At 41.3% G+C, this 19,929-nt stretch overlaps 1 protein-coding gene and 1 pseudogene across 1 annotated transcript in view; both read right to left on the minus strand.

Moving 5' to 3' along the window:
* LOC126090105 (SEC14-like protein 2) overlaps nucleotides 1-19,929 on the minus strand; it is a 317,955-nt gene that overhangs the window by 70,778 nt on the left and 227,248 nt on the right. The window contains exon 3 of the mRNA XM_049906960.1: nucleotides 18,662-18,705. Within this exon, the coding sequence (XP_049762917.1) occupies nucleotides 18,662-18,705 (44 nt within the window). The remainder of the gene's footprint in view (nucleotides 1-18,661; nucleotides 18,706-19,929) is intronic.
* On the minus strand, nucleotides 13,383-13,500 carry LOC126098032 (5S ribosomal RNA; annotated as a pseudogene).

Consider the following 19,929-nt stretch of genomic DNA (forward strand, 5'->3'; position numbering starts at 1 on the left):
TTGAATAACTTATACATGGGACACAGAGGAGAATGAGTAGTAATTAGCTATTTTTATGAAGCGTTTTTGAAATATATGGAAAAATAAATTGATTTAAGTGATGGTAATATTCTTAAGCATTTGCATGTAGTGAAACTTACTCATTAATGGAAAACCAGTAACTCTCTTATCTCTTTTCGAATTTTTGAAAATTTCAATCTTTATGATTTTCATAAAAAATTCTGTAAATGTAAATTCACTCTCAGTGAAATGGTGTGATCTGAATTTTAAAAGCGTAGCAAGTGAATGAGTTTATCCTGTAAGCAAGTTTCCTAAGTCAGGACTACCAAATATGTTTATGTTCGTTTCATTTGTTCTAAATATACCACTATAAAACATCTTTGTTGAGAGAATATTTTCAATAATGAAAAAGAAATGGCGTGATGAAAGACACAATTGTGTCATCAGAAGCTCTTGTAACGTTGAATTTATACGAGGGCTATCTAGAAAGTAACAGATGCTTTGAAATAAAAAAATTAACAATATGGAAAAAAACAAATTTTATTGTATACATTTTAAAGGTGTACTCTTAAGCTGTTTTTCTAGATAATTGCCATTGAAATTGAGGTACTTATCACTTCGTATCACAAACTTTTCAATACCATCTCTGTAGAAATTTGTCGTTGTGTACCGAGCCACGTATTCATTGCTGGGAGGAGGCAGTCGCTCGACACCAAATCCGGGTTATATGATAAATGATCAGACACCTCCAATTCAAAACCCCGTAGGAACTCTCGGGTACGACTGGCCGTGTGTGGACGAGCGTTGTCGTGAAAAGACGAAAATTTTGCGCTAAATTTTCCCCGACGCTTGTTTTGTAGCGCTCGCCTTAATTTTGTCACTGTTCGACATATACCTCTCTGAGTTAATAACTGTGCCACGTTCAAGTAAATCAGCGAGATGCACCCCTCGGAGTCCCAAAACACAGTAGCCACGATATATCTTGCTGACAGTGTTTGCAAACACTTTCTTGGGAAAATTTGTGTGTCATCATTCCATCGATAGCCTTTTTGTTTCACAACTGAAATACTTCACCCACGTCTCCTCCAAAGCTACGATGCGATCGACAACTTTGTTACCATTTTTCTCGTAATCCTAAAGGAAGGTCAGTGGTGCACCCTGTCTCTGTTTTTTGTCATTTTGCTTTAGGGAAAAAAATTGGAAATTTGTGGCAAGGTCTTATGGGACCAAACTGCTGAGGTCATCGGTCGCTAAGCTTACACACTACTTAATCTAACTTAAACTAACTTATGCTAAGGGCAACACACACACCCATTCCCGAGGGAGGACTCGAACCTCCGACGGGGGGGAAGCCGCGCAAACTGTGGCAAGACGCTCACAGACCGCGCGGCTACCCCGCGCGGCTTTGCTTTGGGATATTGAGGACCCACCTACTACAAAACTTGTGGTAACCAAGACCCTCCGCCACAGTTTCATGCACCAAATTCCGTAAAACTTGAAGAAAATGTTGCGAAAGTTCCGTAATCGTGAAACGACGGTTTTCACGAATTTTGCCGTTGATGTTCATTACCAGTTCGTCAAACTACTATGGTTCTCATAGTAAACATTTGAAAACAGTGCGCCATTGCCTCACTCGGCTTTCACTCATTATTCCTATTCCATACACATCACAAAGGTCACGATAAATTTCAGGCGGTTTACAATTTTTTTTTACCAACAAAACCTAATCAAAGAACGCACCTCCATAGTGGCGGGATTTTCTATTGCAGCGCACATTTTAACACGTCACAGAAAGCTAAGCAACAGAGATATAGACCACACGCTACCACCGCTGGATGCATACTGAGCTTTAGACTTGGCCACTGTTTCTATGTTTCGCTACAGTGTATCGATACGTGGAACTGTTTCAGTGTTTCGGAACGGCTGTGGTTCACTGTTTCGAAACAGTGGTGTTTCATTCCGCCCCTGTCTCGGATAACCGGACCAGATTCGATCTCGAGCCAGACACAGAAACTGTATCGTTGTTTCAAAATAAGGCTGTTTCAGTCCACCTGTGCTTGGAACGGGCTAATTGTATCGAAACAGTGATGTTTCATTCCGCTCTGTGTCGGACGAGATTCGGTCTCGGCACTGGTACTGAAACACAACATACCACTTCATGAAACACTTTCAACAGTGTCTAAATCTTTTTGACAAACAACAGCATGAAGCTTAAGATATCCGAAAATAAAGCTTCGTTTCTAGCTGACTGTCCTGTTTCGAAATGGCGTAACATGTCCTTTATAAACATTAACCAAACAATAAAACAACGAATACTATTCACATTCAAAATAATGAATATGTGAAAATCATTAAGTTAAATTACACTTTTTTTTATAACATACGCTTCTCTGTTCATGTACAGTAATCATATTAAGAAACGCAAGTAAGCCTACAACATTTTGAATAAAAAAAGGTGTAGAGTGACAGTTATTAGACATATACATAAATTTGATGTAGGTATCATTGCAGCAATCTGTTTGACGTATCACTGATAATGTAATGGTGAACGGGAAGGGCTGGGAAGCATGGTGAATTTATAGTAACGGTTCGAAACACCTTGAAAGGCAAAATTGTTTCTATTATATTTTGTTATTTTTCGAATTATTTGGCGTTATTTGTGAGTCTGTAGTCACTGTGCCTATTACCCACAATGATTCCCTTGCGTGCATGGAAATTAGCAGGATGGGTATATTACCCGTACTAACGGAATGTGGGAATCCCAGCAGCATATCCGTTGTTTCTGCAGTTTGCTCCCACCTCCAGTTCCGTTTGTGGTGGTTCTTCTGTCTTCAGCTATGCCTGTCCTCAGCCAACTGAAAAGTATGAAAGTCACACGACACGAAAGCAGCGCATTTGCTTCAGGAAATACGAAACTGCCAAGACGCCTAAGTGATAGTTTCATACCTTCTGCGATATGATTATCGCTCTCGCACCTCATTTGTGTTTATATGGACATACTTATACAGTAGACATTCAAGATGATAAAATGTGTATGTTTATTAGATTACAAAACACAAACTGTTTCACTGTTTCGAAACAGCGTATCGAAACATTACATTGTACTGTTTCATTTGTTTCGAAACAGTTACGTGTTTCAGTTTGCCTATCTCTACTGAGCTTAGGAACGTTACGGCACCAAGATGGCGGCTGTAGCGCCACCCACCACCGCGAAAGACGAAAACGTTTGTTGCTTACTGGATAGTCCTCGTTACAGTTCTCAGGATTTTTTTTTTTGAAATGGGCAAGTGACAGAGAGCAGTTGCCTAAAGTAAAAGAAAAGGGTAAATTCGATTTTGTCGGAAATTAGCCTCGTGATGGAAAGCTATGTGTCAGTGTTCAATTTTCAATATTTTCTAAGCGTTTAAGCAAACTCCGTAGTATTTACATTCAAAGTTATTAATACAGTACTTTGCTCTAGTCTAAACTCATTAATGTAGGTTAAATTGCACATGTGCTTCCCTTCGTAAAATAACAAGAGATTGGGGTAAAAATTTGGAATTGTCATTGGTGTCCCTTATTGGAGTGTTGTAGAAATGGGGAACCCTATACTGAACTCATTGATTCCATTTCTGCGTGACAGTCGGGAGATCCTAATCATTATGCGAAAAACCGCAATCTCATTACAGACTATCCTGTCGTTGTCTAAGTCCAACACGTGCTGGTAGACGTTTCTTTGTCTTAGGCGAGGCATAAGACAATCTTCTCAGATTAGATTAGATTAGTACTTGTTCCATGGATCATGAATACGACACTTCATAATGATGTGGAACGTGTCAGGTTAATAAAAGGTGTCTATACAAGGTATTACATTACACAAAATATTACATGACACTTAATGTTTTTAATTTTTTTTGATGGGGGTTGGGGAAATTACCCACTTACTATATCCAAAAATTCATCTAATGAGTAGAAGAAGTAGCCATTAAGAAATTCTTTTAATTTCCTTTTAAATGCTATATGGCTATCTGTCAGACTTTTGATGCTATTAGGTAAGTGACCAAAGACTTTTGTGGCAGCATGATTTACCCCCTTCTGAGCCAAAGTTAGATTTAACTTTGAGTAGTGAAGATCATCCTTTCTCCTAGTGTTGTAGGCATGCACACTGATATTACTTTTGAATTCGTTGGGATTCTTAATAACAAATTTCATAAGTGAATATATATATTGTGAGGCTACAGTGAAGATTTCTAGCTCTTTAAATAAGTGTCTGCAGGATGATCTTGGATGAGCTCCAGCAATTATTCTGATTACACGCTTTTGTGCAATGACACTCCTTTACTCAATGATGAGTTACCCCAGAATAGATGCCATACGAAAGCAGAGAATGCAAATAGGCGTGGTAAGCCAATTTACTGAGATGTATATCGCCAAAATTTGCAATGACCCTAATAGCATAAGTAGCTGAACTCAGACGTTTCAGCAGATCCTCAGTGTGTTTTTTCCAGTTCAACCCCTCATCAATGCATACACCTAGAAATTTTGAATATTCTACCTTAGCTACCGATTTCTGATCGCAGTCTATATTTATTAATGGTGTCATTCCATTTACTGTGTGGAACTGTGTATACTGTGTTTTGTCAAAGTTTAATGAGAGCCCATTTGCAGAGAACCACTTAATGATTTTCTGAAAAACATCGTTTACAATTTCTCCAGTTAATTCTTGTCTGTTGGGTGTGATAGCTATACTTGTATAATCGGCAAAAAGTACCAGCTTTGCATCTTCGTGAATATAGCATGGCAAGTCATTAATATATATTAAGAACAGCAGAGGACCCAAGACCGAACCTTGCGCCACCCCATTCTTGATTGTTCCCCAGTTTGAGAAATAACCAGTTTTTTGCATATTATGTGAAGAGAAACAACCAACATTCAAATGCGATCATTGTAGTGTTTCTTATACACAGTACGTAGATGGCGTAATCCTACTTACTTTGCACAGTTGCGAAAAAATGCTAATTGTTAGCGTATCCAAGTATGTAGTACAGTTCATGGCAGTTTGACATCTGTAGTCATGGTGTTCCAGTTTCAATGGCCAGAATGTACACTGGTATGCTAAGCATAAAGATTCAAAGTAACTTTCACATGAAATGTCGCTGCTAAGTAACACATCTCGATTAGACGTGGACCATACATAGAAAGAACTGCTACAGTATAAAATCAGAAGGCAGGGAAAACAAGTAGGCAATGAGACGGACGAACACACACTTTAATTCAAAGACAATAGTTACACTGAAGTTATGGAAATTTAAGATGGTCGCTTGGACATTATGGAAGACTGAACATCTATGGCATCTACGCCTTCAATGACTGTTAAAATTTAAAGTTATTGAAAAGACTAATTCTGTGAGGATAATTGATCATTTCATTGCACGTAATTTGCTGTCAAAAGTCAGTTTTGTTTTAGAAATGATTTAACAACTGAAAATCCTATAATCTCTTTTCTCTGTGAGGCACTGGGTGGATTAAACAAAGGGTTTCGAAAGTTAGGCATTTTTTTTTATATGTCTAAGACATTTGCTTGTGTTGATCACAAAATATTGTTCCAAAAGTTGGACCATTATGGAATATGGGAGGCAGCTCACAAGTGGTTCACCTCTTAGTTTAAGAACAGACAGGCCATTCTCCACAGTACTGAGAATGGCTGTGATGTAAGGTCCGAGTGGAGCACGGTTAAATGGAGGGGGGGGGGGGGGGGGGGTGGATGCCCCAGGGACAGTGCTGGGAGCACTTCTCTGTTCCTTATTTATAGAAATGATATACCTTCTAGTATTGCAGGTGATTCTAAAATATTTCTGTTTGCTTATAACACTAGCTTGCTAGTAAAGGATGTCGTGTGCAACTTTGGCACTGTTTCCAGTAGTGGAGTTCAAGACATAAGCTCTTGGCTTGTAGAGAATAATCTAACGCTAAATCACATTAAGACTCTGTTTTTATAGTTTCTTGTACACAGTTCAACAAAACTGACTTTATAATTACACAGAATGGACATATGATTAGTGAGACTGAACAGTTCAAACTTCTCGGTGTTCAGATACATAGTAAACTGTCGTGAAAGCCCATGTCGAGGATCTTGTTCAAAGACTTAATGCTGCCACTTTTGCTACTAGAACGGTATTTGAAGTAAGAGTTAGTTCGTCGCGAAAAGTAAACTACTTTGCTTATTTTCATTCGCTTATTCGGAGTAACTTTTCCCATTCCCAAAGGGTATTTTTGGCTCACAAATGGGCTTTTCGAGCAGTAAGTGGTATAAGTTGGCGAACCTCTTGTCGACTCCTGTTGATTAGTCTGGGTATTCCTACATTGCCCTCTCAATAGATATATTCTTTAACGTCATTTTTCGTTGACAATATCAGCTTATTCCCATGAATTAGCAGTCTTCACTCAGTTAATATTAGGCATTAATCCAATCTGCATTTGGATCGCACCTCTTTGTCTCTTGTGCAGAAAGGCGTGCAGTATTCTGCAACATTCATTTTCAATAAGCTACCACAAGACTTCAAAAATCACGCGCTTTCAAATCTAAACTGAAGAGTTTCCTTATGGGTGACGCCTATTCTGTCGAGGAGTTTCTTGAAAAATTAAGCCTATTACTGTGTTACAATGTTTATTGCGATTATATAAAATTATTGCTTTTTAGTATTCATAGACATTTTATTTTCCGGGATGAGATTTTCACTCTGCAGTGGAGTGTGCGCTGATATGAAACTTCCTGACAGATTAAAACTGAGTGCCGGACCGAGACTCGAACTCGGTACCTTTGCCTTTCGCGGGCAGGTGCTGTACCATCTGAGCTACCCAAGCACGACTCACGACCGGTCCTCACACTACAATTCTGCCAGTACCTCGTCTCCTACCTTCCAAATTTCACAGAAGAGTGAAAATCTCATTCTAGAAACATCCCCCAGGTTGTGGCTAAGCCATGTCTCCGCAATATCCTTTATTCGAGTGCTAGTTCTGCAAGTTTCGCAGAAGAGCTTCTGTGAAGTTTGGAAGGTAGGAGACGAGGTACTGGCAGAATTGAAGCTGTGAGAACGGGTCGTGAGTCGTGCTTGTGTAGCTCAGGTGGTAGAGTACTTGCCCGCGAAAGGCAAAGGTCCCGAGTTCGAGTCTCAATCCGGCACACAGTTTTAATCTGTCACGAAGTTTTACATTTCATTTTATCTATTATTCCATTTCTGTTGTAATTGATTGTACTGGCATTCCACGACCATGGAGATTTGCTCCTCAATTTGGTGCTACGGAACTAGAATGGTTAAAAAATAATAATTAAAATACGGTCGGCAACGCATGCTCTGTTGTCATGCTGGCCACAAGGTTGGTAAAGAGTTCTTGTGGTACGGTATTTCATTTCTCCACCAGCTTGTTTGACAGCTACTGAATGGTCTTTGGTGCCTGTAGACGTGGTCGGTGGAATTTAAGTCGAGGAAACGGGAAGGTTAGTCCATTCCCGAATGTCCTCTCGTTCCAAGAGCACTTCTCCCTCCTGCACAGTTAGATATGGTTGCACATTATCATCCTTTAAAATGAAGTCAGGGCGGAATGCACTCCTGGAAAGACGAATGGGGAAGGAGAACAGTTTCAAAATAATGATAACTGGTGAGTGTACCATGCTCAAAGATCTGGTGGTCAGTACACCATGCGAATTGTATCTCTTCACTGCATAGCACCTGGACACTAAAGCGATCATGTTAGACAATGTTTCTGGGTGCATTTCGTGATCCAAATCTCTCGCTATATGAGGGCAAGTCAGTTTTGTGGTTTTGGTGGATCAGGCGTTGTGGTGTCGGGAGGTGTAACGTTGCTCTGGCGTACTGATGTCTAAATCAACGTTGTTCTGACACTTTACTCCGTCCTCATGCGCGTCTTTTCTGTGGTGCATTCGGCCCTGACTACATTTTTATGGATGGCAATGAGCGAACGCATCGAGAAGCGCCGGTGGAGGAGCCGTTGGAAAAAAAGGACATTCGGCGAATGGACTGGCCTTCCCCTTCCACCGACTTAAATCCCATCGAGCACGTCCGAGGTTCTTGGGGGGGGGGGGGGGGGGGGGAATGGAATACTTTACCAGACGTATGGCCAACATTAAAACACGTTGCGGGGGATGCACTGTCGTCAGCGGCGATCACACACCAAGTCCCGCCTTTTGTAGTATTCAAGAAACAATCAATCGCGGTGACTTAAGCGTAATTATAATGTCTTTGAATAAGAGTACCATTTACGTTCGTCTCAGTGGCGTTTCTTTCGTTTGCCTTCTGTTCTATACTGTAGCAGTTCTTTCTACGCATGATACAAGTTTCATCGGGCTATTTCGCTTGGCAGTGACACATCATATACAAGTCACTTCCGTATGTACGCTTTGAACACAAGTGTAAATCGCAGTAGGGTGTGCTGTTAGCGCGTTTCAGTTTCTCGCCTGGTCTAATTCTAAATTCGTTGCGTAAGCGCTCATCAAAGTCAGTCACGCGATACAGTTACACATACGACCCTTTATCCGCTATATGGAGGAAGGCAGTAGAAAGCAGAAATGGGATGTCCCATGTCGCCGCCACCGTCAGTAATAAGTTTCCAAATCCTGAGATTGAATGTAATAAATGGCGCAAGTTCTGGCATTTCTTAGCTATGGAGTCTTTTTCGAGTATCAGATTGCTCACGATATTGACACAGTTTTCATCCGAAGGAATAGATCCATAACAGTAACTGAGGACCATCAATACTCGAACTCACTGTAAAAATGTATTTAAAATCGGGGATTATAACTGAGTAGATCGATCAATTCATTAAGCACATTAAAGTAAATACACTACCGAAGAAAATATGGAAAGCCGACGTTGATTTTGATCCAATAACGGCATAAGCCATCTGGAGGATAGTTTATGTACTGACCATTTACGTCTACCCCTATTCTTTAACAGGGTAGGACGTCAAACCGGCCGACTTGGTGCAGGACAGGCACCACAGGACATTTTAATTTCCATTGTCTGTACTCTCATAAATAAATTCATAAAACTTCGCCAGCATGACCAGGAAGGATTCAGGATTCATACTCGTAGCAGTGGAAGTTCGAAAACATAACGAAATAATTTTTTTTACTTGTGAAATTTCATCATTTTTTCACTTACTATTGACTGAATTTGTTGCTATAGGTACACTTTTCTTCATAAGTAAGAGACATTCTTCGATGAATTTTGCACGGCGCACAAACCATACTTACATGTGTTTGAAACTCTAGAATTTATGAAATATATCAAAAACTGTGGTCAAAATTCAATTAATTAACTATAAAATTTGAGTTTTTTCTAAAAATGAAGTTTAAAATTAACAGCTCATTATTTTTTTCACAAATTAAATAAATTCTAGAGATTCATACACCTGTAAGTTTGGTTTGTATGCTGTGCAAAATTCATCGAAGAATCTCTCTTACTTATGAAGAAAAGTGTGCCTATAGCAACAAATGCAGCCAATAGTAAGTGAAAAAATGATAAAATTTCATATGTAAAAATAATTATTTTGTTATGTTTTTGAACTTTCACTGCTCACTGCTGCAAGTGTGAATCCTGAATCCTGCCTGGTCATGCTGACAAAGTCTTATGTATTTATTTGTAAAAGTATAGACAGTGGAAATTAAAATGTCCTGTGGCGTCCCTCCTGCTCCAAGTCGGTCTGTTTGACGTCCTACTCCCCTTAACAGAGAATGCCCACAGCCAGAAGGCTCATTGTGACGCAAACGTGTGAAACAAGCAGGCAACTATGCTACGGTGACGCATTCGTGCTTCCAACAGCCAAATGAGCGGAGTTTGAAAGGGGTCAAATTGTGGGCTTGTGAGTGGCGGTATGGTCCTTTCCGAGAACTGCCACGCTAGTTGGACGTGCTGCGTCAGCAGCGGAACGACGCTGGTGTCAGTGGTCACACGAACATTCCCACACCCGTAGACGAGCTTCTGGCCGACCACGCAGCAAAAACGCCCGCCTGGATCATCGTATTGTAAATACAGCAGTGGCAGATCGTACAGCTACCACAGCATAGATAAGAGGGCTTATGAGTCCACACTACATCTCACATCTACGTGAATACTCTGCTGTTCACAATAAAGTGCCTGGCAGAGGGTTCAATGAACCACCTTCAAGTTGTCTCTCGAACGGCACGCCGGAAAAACGAACAATTAAATTTTTCTTTGTGAGCCCTGATTTCTCTTATTTTATCAAAAAATGGTTCAAATGGCTTTGAGCACTATGGGACTTAACACCTGAGGTCATCAGTCCCCTAGAACTTAGAACTACCTAAACCTAACTAACCTAAGGACATCACACACATCCATGCCCGAGGCAGGATTCGAACCTGCGACCGTAGCGGTCGCGCGGTTCCAGACAGAAGCGCCTAGAACCGCACGGCCACACCGGCCGGCTCTTATTTTCTCCCTATGTAGGTGGGTGCCAACAGAATGTTTTCGCAATCGGAGGAGAAAACTGGTGATTGAAAATTCATGAGAAGATCCCGTCGCAACGAAAAACGCCTTTGTTTTCATGATTGCCACTCCAATTCACGTATCATGTCTGTGACACTATCTCCCCTATTTCGCGATAATACAAAACGAACTGCCCTTCTTTGTACTTTTTCGTAGTCAGCCGTCAGTCCCACCTGATGCGGAACCTCACCGCACAGCAATACTCCAGAATAGCGCGGTGCAAGCAGTCTCTTTAGTAGACCTGTTGCATCCTCTAAGTGTTCTGCCGATGAATCGCAGGCTTTGGTTTGTTCTACCCACAATATTACCTATGTGATCGTTCCAATTTAGGTTATTTGTAATTGTAATCCCTAATATTTATTTGAATTTACAGCCTTCAGATTTGTGTGACTTATCGCGTAATCGAAATGTAGCTGATTTCTTTTAGTACTCATGTGAATAACTTCACATTTTTCCTTATTCAGGGTCAAAAATGGTTCAAATGGCTCTGAGCACTATGGGACTCAACTGCTGTGGTCATCAGTCCCCTAGAACTTAGAACTACTTAAACCTAACTAACCTAAGGACAACACAAACATCCATGCCCGAAGCAGGATTCGAACCTGCGACCGTAGCGGTCGTGCGGTTCCAGACTGTAGCGCCTTTAACCGCGCGGCCACTCTGGCCGGCCCTTATTCAGGGTCAATTGCCACTTTTCTCACCATACAGATATCTTATCTAAATCATTTTGCAAGTCGTTTTGATCGCAAATGACAGCATCATCTGCAAACAATCTAAGACGGCTCCTATGTCGTTAATATAGATCGGGAACAATAGAGGGCCTATAACACTTCCTTGGGGAACGCCGGATATTACTTCTGTTTTACTCGATGACTTTCCGTCTATTACTACGAACTGTGACCTTTCTGACAGGAAATCACGAATCCAGTCGCACAACTGAGGCGAGATATTCCGTAGGCACGCAGTTTGGTTAGAAGACGCTTGTGAGGAACGGTGTCGAAAGCCTTCTGGAAATTTAAAAGTATGGAATCAATTTGATACCCCTGTCGATAGCACTTATTACTTCATGAGTATAAAGAGCTAGTTGTGTTTCACAAGAACGATATTTTCTGAAACCGTGTGACTATGTGTCAATAAATCGTTTTCTTCGAGGTACTTCATAATGCTCGAATGCAGTATATGTTACAAAAGCCTAGTGGAAATCGACGTTAGTGATATAGGCCTGTAATTCAGCGGATTACACCTACTTCCCTTTTTGGGTATTGGTGTGACTTGAGCAATTTTCCAGTCTTTAGGTACAGATCTTTCTATGAGCGAGTGGTTGTATATAATTGTTAAATATGGAGCTATTTTATCAGCATACTCTCAGAGGAACCTGAGTGGTATACAATCTGGACCGGAGACCTTGCCTTTATTAAGTGATTTAAGCTGCTTTGCTACACCGAAGATATCTACTTCTATGGTTCCCATCTTGGCAGTTGTTCTTGATTGGAAGTCAGGAATATTTACTTCGTCTTCTTTGGTGAAGGAGTTTCGGAAAACCGTGTTTAATAACTCTGCTTTAGTGGCACTGTCATCAGTGACTTCACCGTTGTTATCGCGCAGTGAAGGTATTGATTGCGTCTTGCCACTGGTGTGCTTTATGTATGACCAGAATCTCTTTGGATTTTCTGCCAGATTTCGAGACAGAATTTCGTTGTGGAATTTATTAAATGCCTCTCTCATAGAAGTAAGCGCCATATTTCGAACTTCTGTAAAACACGTGTCAACACGAACCGTTGCGAACGGGTTATTAGCAGTTGGACTACGGGCACGCACACCTCTTGCCCGTTTCCACTCATGCTACATCATCGACGCCCAACAGGTGCCGTCAGATCGTCGCTTAGAAGATGGAATGGCGCGCCATGGTCTTCAGCGATGAAAGCAGAGCCTGCCTGCACGCAAGCGATGGTCCTTCGCACGTACGACGTAGACCTGGTGAGCGCTGTCTCGTAGAGTGCTTTAGTCCAAGACACACTGGTCACGCCCCACGCTTTATGATCTGCGGTGTGCTAAGCTACAGCTTTCGTTCAGCTTTGGTGTTTCTGGAGGCGTCACTAATCAGCGTTCGGTGTGTGCAGAATGTTGCTAGATCGATTCTTTTGCTGTTCTTGCAACAGGAGGGTGGTGTGCTGTTCAAACAGGATAATACTCGACAATACACTGCCAGTGAAATTCAATGTGCTCTGTAAGAAGTGCGGCAACTTCCCTGGTCAGCACGATCCCGGACTTGTCCCCAATCGAGCGTGTGTTCGATATGATGGCGAGAGAAGTAACTCGTGCGGCCGACAACCCTTACAGAACTGCATGGTTAGGTCGAGGAGTCGTGGCATGACGTATTCCAAGACAGTATTCGCTATCTTTACGATCGACTGGATGAAATAGTCAGTGCCTGCATTGCTGCCCCTGGAGGCTACACCATGTACTAATATAGGTGTTACATCATGGTTCGATACGTGGTACCTCAGAACCGCTTGTGCCATTGATCCGTAAATGTAATCATCTCATGTACTCCAAACGCACCATTGCAACAATAGATGTTGATTTCTTTAAAGTCAGTACCGCCATTAGACTGTTGTTTATTTACAGTGTTACATTTACACTTACACAATCATGATTTCGGCTTGAAAGTGCCATTATTAAGTGTTTCCTGAAAGCGGGTTAGACAATAACAGTGCAATACTTAACAAGTGATACAACCGTATATAAGCACTCCGTCTTCAGGCCACGAGTGGCCTACCGGGACCATCCGACCGCCGTGTCATCCTCAGTGGAGGATGCGGGTAGGAGGGGCGTGGGGTCAGCACACCGCTCTCCAGGTCGTTGTCATGGTATAAATGGCAAAAGCGCATGGTGGCCTGGATGGTCACCCATCCTAGTGCCGACCACGCCCGACAGCGCTTAACTTCGGTGATCTCACGGGAACCGGTGTGACCACTGCGGCAAGGCCGTTGCCCCGATATAACCGTATAAGAATTCATATTTGTAATTCTTACTTACAAATGTTATAAATTGCCTAAGATGGCAAACTGTCGTATTAAAATACGCTATTAGACACATTGTCTAAGACTCGATATTTCTGGCAGAGCCTACTGCTTTGTTTCATTACTGAGTACACCATCTTGACTAAATGACAGATGGCTAAGTGTCAAATTGTCTTGGTCAAAGAAATTCCAGTTACAAGCAGGTTACCTTTTTTAGTCTTTGGACTCAGTGTCCGCTAGGATAGGAAAGGCTATGAGCAATTTATTTTCTTTGGTAGTTGTTACATCTTTGCAGTACCTGTTTATCTTCGTATACAATGAAGTTGCCTGCTTATAAACATAAACAGTAACAAACCTCTCAATAATATTCGCTGCATCCATAAATATAGCAGTCCAGCTAGTCATTGACGTTGTTTAAAGTACATTTTTAGTAGGTAAATATACAGCATTGTACGTGAAATTAACACATGGCCAACTCTAAGTTGCGTAATTTAGCCTCAGTTCAGAATTAATACAATACAGTGTAATTACTTATTCTACTCACTCATTAATTAACCAGTGAGGTTTGAAGCGATATTTATGATGTACGTGTCATCAGGCGTGTAAATCCTATTATATGTGGTGGAACATTACTTAGGAATAAGTGCAAAGAACACAGGTATGTGAAACATGTCATGTACATAAAAACATTTAAGCAAATAAAAGAATCAAAAGACTTCATGTTAAACAGCACATTTAAATGTAACATAATAAAAAGGGTAGGGATATCCTAGTATTTGTCAATGTTTGATGAGATACAATACATATACGTATGGCTGTAATTTTGGTGCTATTAATCTTATTTACATGTTATAGTAGTGACATTTATATGACGTAAAAATGACATAGTTACGTTAACAACTTCATCGGCTACCACATATGAAAGCCCCAAGGGGGTTAATTCGTATTTCTTAACAACAAAGATAAATGTAACATTATTAATCATAGTTACTTCTTAGAGAGGTAATAAACAATTGAGAAGAAACACAAGGTCTAGAATACTATAAATCATTCATTGAAGACTGTAGGCATGTGGAGTGTAAGTGTAAGGGAGAGGGGTGTAGAAGGATGGATGGATGGATGGATGGGGGTGGGGGCTATAAAATGACTAATGAAATGAAGAGAAATCTATTATAATGGGGTGTGGGCGTGGGGGGGGGGGAGACAAAAGGGTAACTAACAAAGGAATAAGAATAAAAATGTTGTGTGAATTGGAAACCTCCAAAACTATGTATTAAATTTCTTCTGGTAGTGTATCAGTAAATATTAGAGAGGTACACCAAGGCTTGAGTACAGTAAGTCGGTTTATTTGGATGTTGGTTGCTGTAGAGATAAAAGGCCAGCACAGGACAGACGGGAATGGAGAGATTCATCAAACCAGTCTTCGGACTGAATACCACGACAACAACAGCGTCCAAAAGACTTCAGTTTGCAAAAACTGCACGAATCCTCATCCTTGTTATTGGTTCTATAAAGACATTATTCAGATTATATTACAGATTATATTAGTAGCGCCGTACCCTGTATTGAATCCTAAACGCAATTTCTTTGTAAACGGTAAACCTCGATATGGCTGACTGGTAAGGCGAATTACAGCTGTGAACTGGTGGATTATAGAGTATATAATTCTAGGAATCCACTCAGATAAACGATTTCATTTTGTCTATCAGTCACGCTGGGTCAAGCGTAAAAATCGCGTAATAAGTTATAAAGGTCACGGCCAAACAACAGGAATTAACAACTTTGAATGTGGAATGGTAGTTGGAATTAGACGCATGTGGCATTCCATTTCGGAATGTGTAAGGGAATTCAATATTCCGAGATCCGCAGTACCAAGAGTGTGCCGAGAATAGCAAATCTCAAGCACTAGCAGAAATCATTATGGGACGTACGACGAACGTATCCGTCAGGACAGTGTGGCGAAATTTGGAGCTAATGGGCTATGGCGCAGATGACGAAGGCCTTTGCTAACAGCACGACATCACCTGCAACGCCTCTCTCGCGTTTAACTTTAAACAAACGGTTCAAATGTCTCTAAGCACTATGAGACTTAACATTTGAGGTCATCTGTCCCTAGACATAGAACTACTTAAACCTAACTACATCACACACATCCATGCCCGAGGAAGGATTCGAGCCTGCGACCGTAGCAGCAGCGCGGTTCCGGACTGAAGCGCCTAGAACCGCTCGGGCACAGCGGCCGGCGAACTTTAAACGAAAATCGCGACCTGGTTCTCAGTTGGCAAGAGCTGTAAGGCAAGGCGCAGACCCCATGAAGCGACGGACTCAAGTTGTCAAAAAAGCAGTGTGCAAGCTTGGCGGTGGTTCCATAATGTTGTGGGCTGTGTTTACATGGAATTGACTCGGTGTTCGGCTACTTGATGACCATTTGCAACCATTCATGGACGCCATGGTCCGAAACAACGATGGAATTTTTACAGATGACAATGTACCACGTCATCGGGTCACAACTTTTGGCGACTGATATGAAGAACATTCTAGCGAATGGTTTGGCCACTCAGTTCGATTGAGAAGAATCCCATCCATGGGGTGTAATCGAGAGGTCAGTTGGCCGGCCGGAGTGGCCCTGCGGTTCTAGGCGCTACAGTCTGGAACCGCGCAACCGCTACGGTCGCAGGTTCGAATCCTGCCTCGGGCATGGATGTGTGTGATGTCCTTAGGTTAGTTAGGTTTAAGTAGTTCTGAGTTCTAGGGGACTGATGACCTCACAAGTCAAGTCCAATAGTGCTCAGAGCCATTTGAACCATTTGAGAGGTCAGTCCGTGCACAAAATCCTGCACCGGAAACACTTTCGCAATTATGGACGTCTATAGAGGCAGCATGGCTCAATATTTCCGAAGGGACTTCCATCATCTTGTTGAGTCCATGCCACGTCGAGTTGCTGCACAACACCGGCCAAAATGAGGTCCGACACGATTTTAGGAGACATCCCATTACTGTCACTTCAGTGAAAATATGCACCGAGTTTGTCTTTGCTATTAGCGAACAACGACCTGTCGCTGCCACGGGAAACAGACCACCACTCATACACCTGACGCTTAAGATGTTTTTTGACGATCGGGAACCTCCTCAGTTGTCGAGGTTATTCGATCGACTAGTTATAATGACCAATATCGACTAAATAAGCGGTTCAACATCCGTTTAGAGTGCAGAGGATCAATATAAAACAGCCAAAGAAACTTGAGGCAAATTATTCTTTTCACTAATGAGCTTAAGAAAGCTGTGACAGCACCGCGTGATCTTGGCTAGGGAAAGCAAATCATTCATTTCACTTCCATGACAGTTTGAATTTGACTACAAACGATAAATTGTTCATCATGAAAGTTTCAAATTGTTGGCCACCTGTAGTAAATACCACTTACAAGAAACTTTTACAAATTGTGACCAGTAAAATATTATTATTTTTTCTTCATCATTTGTCACAATGTGCTTGGGTTATCTCATGATGGGATACGAATTGACAGTTGTTTTAGTTTTATTCTTATCACTACTGTAGTCATCCTTAAGGTTCTTCTACGTGCTAGCACTTTTAGAAGAAAGGACATACGTAGCAAAGCTAAGGGGATGTTTCCAGATTGAGTCTTCCAAACTGTAGCGGATATTGCAGATTTATGATATTGTCTTTTTCTGTCTCACGAAAGGTGTTTTATATTCTTTCTTCAGCTTTCGGTACTTTGTGCGAGAGCGCGGTGAAAAGTAATGCCTGCGGTTCTGTATGTGAAAATTCTTTAATATTTTAAAATAGAACTAACGTTATTAACATTTTACGTCTTTATTCTCCATGTCTACATAGTCGTATTTGCAGTCCTCTGCCGCTAGAGGGCTCTAAATTGTAGCATGTAACAAGACGGTGTGTAACGTAACTATGTCGATGCGTGAAAAACAGTATGCCTTGGGTTCACTGTCGTCGATCATCCTCCTTTCACTCCCGACTTGGCCGCATTCGATTCTCATCTGTTTCCAAACACTTTTGAGGACTTCACTTTCATAGCAATGAAGCGGTGCAAGGACAGGTGAGGTTGTGGCTCCATTAACAAAGTGAAACATTCTACAGTGATGTATCAACAAGCTGGTTGAAGTGGCTCTAAGCACTATGGGACTTAACATCTTGAGGTCATCAGTCCCCTAGACTTAGAACTTCTTAAACCTAACTAACCTAAGGACATCACACACATCCATACCCTGAGGTAGGATTCTAACCTGCGACCGTAGCAGCAGCGCGGTTCCGGACTGAAGTGCCTTGAACCGCTCGGCCACAGCGGCCGACTCAACAAGCTGGTCTCTCATTGAGAGAAATGTGTTCGTCACCTGGGGGACTATGTTGAGAAATAAATATGTAGACATGAAGAATACATTACGTTAATGATTTCGTTTTAGTTACAAATCTTGAAGAATTTTCACATACAAAATTCGGAGCCTTACTGTTCGGCACGTCCTTGTATATTTCCTTCTCTTGTATTTCCAGTTAGATAGTTTCAGATTTCTCTTAGTATAACTGAAACTATATAAAATGATGCACCTTCAGTACGAGAAATTTTATCACCGTAGAATACGATCCGCCGATAGCAACAAGATACAAGATGGCAACTGGTACTTATTCTGTAAAGAAAATGAGCTAAGTACGAATTATAATTCAAGTAGTTACTTTGGGACACTGGCAGGCTATGCGTAACGTAGTACTGAGCCCATTTTATCCAGCAGTAACATCATCACCACCACCACCACCACCACCACCACCATCATGATTAGAGGACAGCTCTGAGGGGAAGCGCGCACTCTTCCATACAATGAACTGATCATCATGTACAGGGACTTCTATCCCCCACGTCACGAGACTCTGCGGAAAACGTAGAAATTTGATTCAAGGTACTGATGCATAATCTTTTTAGTGGAACTGTACGTCTGTTTTTCTCTCTCCGGCCAAATTACTGCAGCGATATCTATCTACGCCACCATAATCTTAAAGGCCCGGAAAGTGTCTTGAAAACTGACTGTGCAACATTATGAGTGAAGTCTTTTATGATTTCTTCATCCTATGATATAAATATTAGCAGAATAATGTTTCGTACTTACATCTCGCAGCATTTTCTCCGCAGCATCAGCATCGAAATCTCGCGCTGAAAAAAAGAAAGAAAGAGACGTCAAATCGAGTTGACTATTATGAAATTTGACAGTGTAGCTGCTAAAGCGAGAAAAAATAAAACAGAATGACTACTTTAAATTTTACGTGTTAAGGGAAAATTGAAATCTACTCTTATCTGTTTGTTCTCTTTCAAGGCATTATCCTAAGGAATCTCTCTGTCACTAAGTCATTATCAATATCTTCCACTGGCTGTCAACGGAGATCAATATTGAGCACTACCACCACATTGAATTATGTAGAATTTATGCATTTTTATCTTTGTTTAACTCTTTCATTTGATAATTAACGTGACCTCGTAAAAATAATATTCCACTTGAACGTAAAAGCTCCTTGGCCATTCCAGTCTGCTGAATGTTTTGTAGTTGAACTCGGGAGTGACGTGTAATATGCGATATAAGTACGACGTAGAATGACGTCTTGTTACAGCTGACTACATTAATGTGTATTTTCTTATGGGTACTGTACCTGAATTGTTCCTTCAGGGTACTGCAAATTGATCATAGTGAAATCCCACGGACGAACGTAATTAATACGTCTTAGTAAGCTTTATTCAATTTAGTTATGGTTTTTACATGTAACTAATTCAAGCCCATCTTTTCCGATGAAAGAATTACCCATAAATTATAACAATAATAGCATCAACAAAAGCTGTTTTGAAAGGATCTTCGTTGTCATAAACAGTACATGTACAATTGGCGTGGCTATAGTGGTGCTAAATAAGTTGCCGCTACAGCGAAATCTGCACCCTCGGCTTAGTATCACTTGTTGCAAATCTTGTTCAGATATAATTCTAGAAATATATGAGTTCAACAGGTCAACAGCATGGGACAGGGAGAATTGCAAGGATGACTGGAATGTTTCACTTGACATTTCGTGACGCTTCTCCAACTCCGGAAAAAGGACACAAGGCAGTTATCTCACTAGTCACATTGGTTGCCGAATAAACATGATGTGATTCAGTCTCAGAAGTATATTGTGGCAGTGACGGATAACACTTTGTCCGGAGTAAGTAGCTGGCGTCTGTTGTCGATGCAGCGTAAATGCTAACTAATGCCGTAGAGTTAGACGCTACGGTTGCTCTGACGGTTCTGGAGAAAGTTGCTCGCAACAGCTGCGAAAGTGCCTACCACAAACAATGGCATACTGCACCCGTCATCTCGGAACCGAGCCAGAAGAAACGTTCTCTGCACCACAACTA

The sequence above is a fragment of the Schistocerca cancellata genome, chromosome 1 (assembly GCF_023864275.1).
Source record: "Schistocerca cancellata isolate TAMUIC-IGC-003103 chromosome 1, iqSchCanc2.1, whole genome shotgun sequence".
NCBI lineage: Eukaryota > Metazoa > Arthropoda > Insecta > Orthoptera > Acrididae > Schistocerca > Schistocerca cancellata.